This window comes from Sesamum indicum, linkage group LG8, assembly GCF_000512975.1.
Source record: "Sesamum indicum cultivar Zhongzhi No. 13 linkage group LG8, S_indicum_v1.0, whole genome shotgun sequence".
Lineage (NCBI taxonomy): Eukaryota > Viridiplantae > Streptophyta > Magnoliopsida > Lamiales > Pedaliaceae > Sesamum > Sesamum indicum.
In genome coordinates, this window is record NC_026152.1 from 15,704,473 (window position 1) to 15,711,570 (window position 7,098).

Below are 7,098 nucleotides of genomic sequence, written 5' to 3' on the forward strand. Positions count from 1 at the left end.
ATTAATCCATCTGAATTGAGGTCCTACTCCTACTATTAAGCAAGACTTTGATTTTCTTAATAATTCCCATATCCTTAATCCTTTAACAACCACACTTCTTGACTGTGAATAGATAGATATATGTTTACATGGTGAAAATGAAAGGGTTGATTGTGTCAAAATGCTATACAACAGCTGCACCACCAATTTTTCCTGCAAACATACCTTCCCAATTACTTAACAAACACAAAAGGCATTAGAGAGTGCATATTTTGTTAGAGACAAAAAATGACAATGGCATCATCATCACCTGCCTCTCCTATCAAACAAACAAACAACGAAAATCTCAAGAAGAATAGAATTCAAGTCTCCAATACAAAGAAGCCACTCTTCTTCTATGTCAATCTTGCAAAGGTAAATTACATAATACTCTCTCTCTCTCTTTCTCACATATTTATATAGCACATGGAAATTCATATTCACGTCGGTCTCTCCAAACCAATCACATGCTAAATGTACTGCTCTCCTCCTGGGATTGCTTCTATTTGACGAAACACCAGCCCGCCTGTATGATCGACCTGATTTGAATTAAATATTCGTTCGACAATGTAAATTAATGGGATTGAGATTTATCGTCCCACAATTTCTTAACTTTTTTACTTATTTATTTGTACTTACTTGCATATAATATGCTACATATAGTACTTTAGTTTTATTTTAATTTGTTTAAGTGGAACTGAACAGTGATAATGGGTTATTTTTTTCTTTTCTTTCTTATGCAGAGGTACTTACAACAACATAAAGAGATTGAACTTTCTGCTTTGGGCATGGGTAACAATCTTCATCCTTGTCTTTTTTAATTCTTTTTTTTTTATCTGTTTCAAGGTTAGGGTCATGCGTTGTTTATTTAAGAAAAAATCAACTAATTCCAAATATTTAGAGCATTATTTGGTGCATCTCGAATAATTATTTGATTATGTTGATGATAATTTTGTATTATTCATTGCAGCCATCACTACCGTTGTAACAATAGCTGAGATTCTGAAAAATAATGGATTTGTGACCGAGAAGAGTAAGTGATTTATTTGAATAAATAAAGTAGAATATGTCCTAAGTACTCTAAGAAATTGAGGGAAATTAAATGATATATAGTTCATATGAAATATTAATGTTCTTAAAATGAATTGCAGGTATTGTCACCTCCACTGTTGGAATGAAAGATGTAGCTAAGGGCCGTGTAATTCACAAAGCTAGGGTGAGTCTCTAATTTACCCACATATATATATATATATATATATATTATTTAATTTGTACTAATTCTTACATATACATATTATTGAGAACATTTTTGATACAATTTACCATCCTATGATATTGCAAATGAATAAATTACCTTTTCTATGAAAAAGTAACAACAATTTACCCCCTGGATAAATTGCTACATTTCTAAAAATATAAGGGGATAATTTGCTCATTTGCAATATTACAAGGGGTTGGTTACTTGCATTTTTTTCTATCGAAAACTTATATTGTTGTTATACCATTTAGATCGAAATTGTGCTGGAGAAGTCCGAGAAATTCGATACGCTAATAGCTGCAACTGCAAACGGCAAAGTTGAAAAGAAGTAGTAGGTACTATGAAGAAGATATATGACCCCTCTTGGCTTCCCAAATATGATCATAGCAATTCTTGTATTGTATGGCAGTTTAGATACGAGAATAGCTAATACTTGGAATTCATATTTTAATAGTTATTACAACGTTAGGTTTTCTTAGGAAGCAAAGTGAATCCCCAGTCCCATGTTGTATAGAAGAGATGTGGCTCCAAATTAATTGTATATATTTGCTTCCTTTATTTTGTAACTTTTTCCTACAATTTCTGTGCAATCTTTTTTCTTATTAAGATACTGCAAGTATTTATGGAACTATTCAATATTAAGAGTGGAATTTCTTTGTGTTGTCGTTTGCATGTTTGGTATTATATTTTGAAAGATCGGCCGACTTATAAACCTTAATAATTTTCTTGAATATTTCATCCACACAAATGCCTAAGATTTGTTGCCTAGCAAATTGCTAATAAACATTATTTTTCATCAAATGCGACTTGTACAAGAAAAACTATGATCAAGATTATCATCATGCATGTATGTTGGAACAATTGTAGATATATGTAAAATATTAATGTACAAAGTCCAATTAATTTATCAATTGCTAAACAATGTTATTAACATTTGAATCTTGAAATAAGTCATTGTATTAGTGAAATGTAACATTAGGAAATAAAATGAAAATATATGTCTGTGTCTTACAACGTATTTAGACTATATACATAATGGCAAGCTAAAATTCTCTAACAACACGGATTTTGCACGGATGAATTCCCATATTTTAGGACATCGTGAGTTTCATGTCTTTTTTCAATCCTTTTATATGGAGTTATGATTCATTTATCACTTCATCATATTAGATAGAAACATAAGAACCTACATTTTATGCTACCATTTACTTTTTTTTTTTTTACACACATGTTTTGATTCTTTAAGATAGCAAAAGGAGAATACTGGTGTCTAGTTTAGACATATGCAAAGGTTTGTGGGTACCATAAAGAAGCACCATTCATCATAAATGTTTTATATTTTTCAAAGGGTAAATTACATTGACACATTTTAAGATTAGGACATTATCTATCTTATATAAAATTATAGATATATTCTTTGAGTTTATAGTTGTAACCACAACTACAGCTCCCTATTCAAAGGCAAAATTTACTCAAACACTTGATGAAAAACATTGCACTAACACTCTTGGGGGTGTAGCTGTAATTTTACAAAAAAAAAAATAGATGGCATGTTTGTGTATTTTGAACCAATTTCAAAAACTGTCAATATAATTTACCCCTTTCCTAAATTCGATGACTTAGGAAACTATAGGCCGGGGTGGGACTATTCCAATTCAACAATTAAGTCAAGACTTAAAGTGAATGCATAGACATTAAACTATTGGAGTTTCAATTTTTATTGAGTTAATTGTCAATTTGGTCCCATACTAAAGGGTCTTTTGCAAAAATAGTCCAAATATTAACTGCGCCACTAAAACTTCAACAAACATTTAATATATGGGTTTGCCTAATAAAAATTGTGTTTACTACCTAAAGTTACATTTTTCCTCTACTTGCTCACAATAGTTTACCTACTACTGCTTTTCTTTTCAATTGCAAAAGAACTCCCCTTGCTTTATGCACATGATGTTGGAACCATGTAGAAGCCATTTCAAATTTATTCAAAGAATGTTTGGATCATGTCTGGTTTGCATTTTCTTAAGTAGATTGGATTATAAATCCAGAAAAATATATTATTTCATGCATTTTCATATAAAAATTATTACAAAATAGTATTTTTTTTTCGTATGACAAACCATCAAAATACATATTAATCCAAACGCATTTTCATTCTATGAGAACTTGTCACAAAACATATTGATCCAAATGTATTTTCATTTTTTGCACAAGACCAGATACATAACTAAAAACACACTTGAAATACTGAGACTCAAACATTGAGAATGAAAACAAAACCAAACAAGGCTGTCGTCGTTTCCTTAGTTTTATTATGATGAATCCCAAGTATAACTGTACACAACTAGTTCATCAATCCCACACGCAGCTTTATAGCATACTTCTCTTCCGTTTCCAAAGAGTTAATCAATTTCTATCATTAGGCATCTGGAAAACATATTAACATAGAGACTTGGTCACTGAGATACACCCAACAGAATACTGCATTGGAAAAAATTGTCTGCACGTCATAAGGTTCCTGCATAAAACAAGCATGTATATTTACCTTTCTGAGATTAGATAAAAAAAGATACATAGTTCAGACAATTCGAATACATTGCAACAAGAAACAATGCTGCTACATGTCAGAAAAATTTCACGTCTTTGATTGTGCATGTAGCTTTTTAATTGCTAGGTTTCTACGACCGCCCGGCACCTCATACAAACCGTGGCTAGCATTGAAGATCACATGTTATTTCTCAAGAAGGTAACTGTCACAAGTAACACAAGAAACTAAAAAGATCCAACTACCAGCATTCTTTAGTTCTGATGGGCAATTCTACCAAATTCCTTTCCAAGACCCAGTAACTTAAGCAAGGGCTAACTTGCTGAGATCGATTCTCACAGCTGATGAACAAAAATCATAATCTCACAAGACGTTTCTATTGTGAACGGGAAATGCCACGTAATTGTTGACTGATTCTATTGGAGGTTCTCCCCAGGTCTTCTCCAATTCTATTGCATCTCTTGGTCAAGGGGTCTATAGCAATCTTGCGGAGAATAGAGCTCACAGTGTATCTTTTAGCACTCGAACCCATTATACAAACAGCATAATTCACATACTGGTACTGCCAAATCAAATTTAACAGACAGCATCTCATATTGTTTACATGCAATTTTGGTTGAGCGCAGAATTTCAGAGTGCCAAACAGAATTTAACAGACAATGTGTCTCAGATCGTTCTGATTTTCAATTCCCATAGAAAACATAAAAGTACAACTATTTAACAAAAGCCTTCTTTTCTGGAGACGTGCAATGTAGTAGCTGGAAAAAGTTAGAGATCAAGTAACCTATGTTCCACTTGCACTAAAGCTTCACCAGAAATGAGACAAGGTGCAATCATTCTTGAATTTCTATAACATTCATGCGCTCAAAGAGTAGGCAACTAATAATCTTGTTTATCCATAAAACTAGGGAAAGTTATTAATCCTTAGCAACTGTACATTGTTATGCCACAGGAACTAAATCTCATAACTCAAGTTAATGAAATGGCATCTGCTCCAGGTTTTACAAAAGAATAATTAATCTCTCCGAGTATTCGGAATCTGGATACGGGCCACCAACGCTTGATCTTGTCTAAAGTCAAAAACTATCAGATCAGAGTTTCGTAGATAAGTGAAATATAGAACATGAGAGACATGAAACAAGAGAACTTTAGGCAGGCATGGCACTAATGCCGAGTAGCATGGCAATAACTAAGCTGAACCTGGAATACTGGAAGATTGTAGAATCGCAAGCAGTTTGATCAAATAGAATCATAAAACATAGAAATGTATAATAGATATGAAAAGAACCACTCCCTAAATGTCCAGCTCCAACTTTCTTCCATTGTCCAAAAATCGTGGAGGAAAGGAGTTCATTATAATATGTTATATCATAAATTCATTGCAAAGCAGGAGAAACCATTTGACAAGAATATTAGTCCTTAAGGAGAGATAAGAAGAGTTAAGAAATGTTTCACACAAGGAAGACACGTTAAGTATATACTGAGAAAAACTGGGTTTTGGTGGTCAGAGGAATTTCTGAATTTCAAATGTGTCAGCAGTTCAGACAAACTTATATTTTATATGCCTATTGCACGCTGAGGACCAAATCCATTTCTGCAACAAAATTATTGGACAGAAATTTACACATTATGTTGTGGTAGCTGCCAGAATAGTCAACAGCATATATGAAAAACTAAGATGTTTTTTTGCCAGTAGTCAATTGAATGAGATATAAAACATAAAAAGAACGTATATTTCAAATCACAAGGGCCAAAGTCATATAAGCAATCTATATGTTATTTCATGATGATGAATTCCTTTGCATAAACAAGGTCATATAACCTCCAGGAGGCTTTAATGCGTACATGAGAATCAAAAAAAAAAAAAAAAAGAAACAAGAAATAAATAAATAAACGATTGAAATTGGTATGTGGTGGAGAAGGAAACTTGCAGATTGAATAAGTAACATTCCGACTAATCCTCAAAGGGATTTCTTTTTACAAGGGCAAGATAGTAAAAAATGATCATCAGATGGTCAAAGCATCCTATTCCTTTGGCGACCAACAGGATGTCAGTGGTTTTATCATGTCCAAAATCATGGCCATGTTTCCTTCATTTCCGTTTTGTGAAGAGAGTTTGAAGGATGCTTTTTATTTATTAGAAGAGTAAGTAGAAGTTCTATTTTTGTTTTCGTTAGATGAGATCTTTCTTCTGAGTTTCTAGGGATCCAAGAAAGCAAAAAGACTAGAATGTTGTAGGAAGTAAACTGTTTTCTGCTATGGCTTTATGTTTGGTTGAACTGGATGCACACATCATTACGGATTACAACACAACTGAAATCACAGATGTCCTCTCTTTGGTGCAAAGCCCCATGTTTGCTTAGAGCTCTGCCTTTGGAGGACCTTCAAAGAGAGTGGCAAAACTTTGGTGCTTATGATTACTTCTTGCCCTCCTCTTTTTCATCTATCTATTTTCTCAGTGGAATTTATTTTTAGTTCAGAAAACATAAAAAACAGCTTGTTTTTACAAATTACTCCTTGGAATAACCATATTTAACTTTCGTATTTGATAACCTACAACCACATCCTCCATCTTTTCATTTCTTGCTTGATCTGTTCCCAATTTCATTTTCTATCAAGTACAAGAGCATAAACAAAACAGATGGTGACAGAGAGAGAGAAGAGAAGAGGAGAGAGGAATTTTAGAATAAAACTGCTCAAGGATGACTGAATGACGAAGGCAGTAATCCTTTCCTATTGCTGTCTACTTTCTAAGTGTCTTTATCCTATTATCGTTCATTGACGTGTTCACACTAGTGAAAAGTTCCATGAGGCCTATAATCAACAAAATGTGGCAGTTGTCAACAGTGCTGCAATATTCTGTAATTCACTGCAATGCACCCTGCAATCTTATGTTTTTCTTAGAATACACCATAATTTCCAGCTTCCCTTTTGATAGTGATCTAACGAACCTAACCCAGTAAGGAAATTTTAATGGTCACCATCCATATTCATAAATAGTATTACATCAAGATTTTCCTTCTCATTCACAATGTTAAAACTTCTTATGTACTAGACTAAAGCTTCAGAGTTGACATAACCAAATATGTGAAAGCTACATTAGATACTCATGCAGAAGCAGGCTCACCAGGATCTACCTTTTCACAACTATTAATTGAATACACAAGATTTGCCTCATCTGTGGTAGCACTTTGACATATTATTCACTTATTTTTCTACACTAGACAAAGATTAAATATGGCTCCATTATAAACAACTCCGATCTTATGCATACATACAC

At 33.1% G+C, this 7,098-nt stretch overlaps 2 protein-coding genes across 3 annotated transcripts in view; one reads left to right on the forward strand and one right to left on the reverse strand.

Moving 5' to 3' along the window:
* On the forward strand, positions 262-1,912 carry LOC105168893 (uncharacterized protein At2g34160). Its single transcript, XM_011089087.2, has 5 exons — positions 262-393; positions 762-810; positions 989-1,051; positions 1,170-1,234; positions 1,528-1,912. Exons 1-5 carry the CDS (start codon positions 268-270, stop codon positions 1,606-1,608), a joined length of 384 nt encoding a protein of 127 aa, XP_011087389.1. The 5' UTR covers positions 262-267; the 3' UTR covers positions 1,609-1,912.
* Positions 3,402-7,098, reverse strand: part of LOC105168894 (myosin-binding protein 1) — an 8,238-nt gene continuing 4,541 nt past the window's right edge. For both annotated transcript variants that reach the window (XM_011089088.2, XM_020696154.1), the window contains one exon: positions 3,402-3,791. The gene's annotated coding sequence lies outside the window, so the exon portion shown is untranslated. The remainder of the gene's footprint in view (positions 3,792-7,098) is intronic.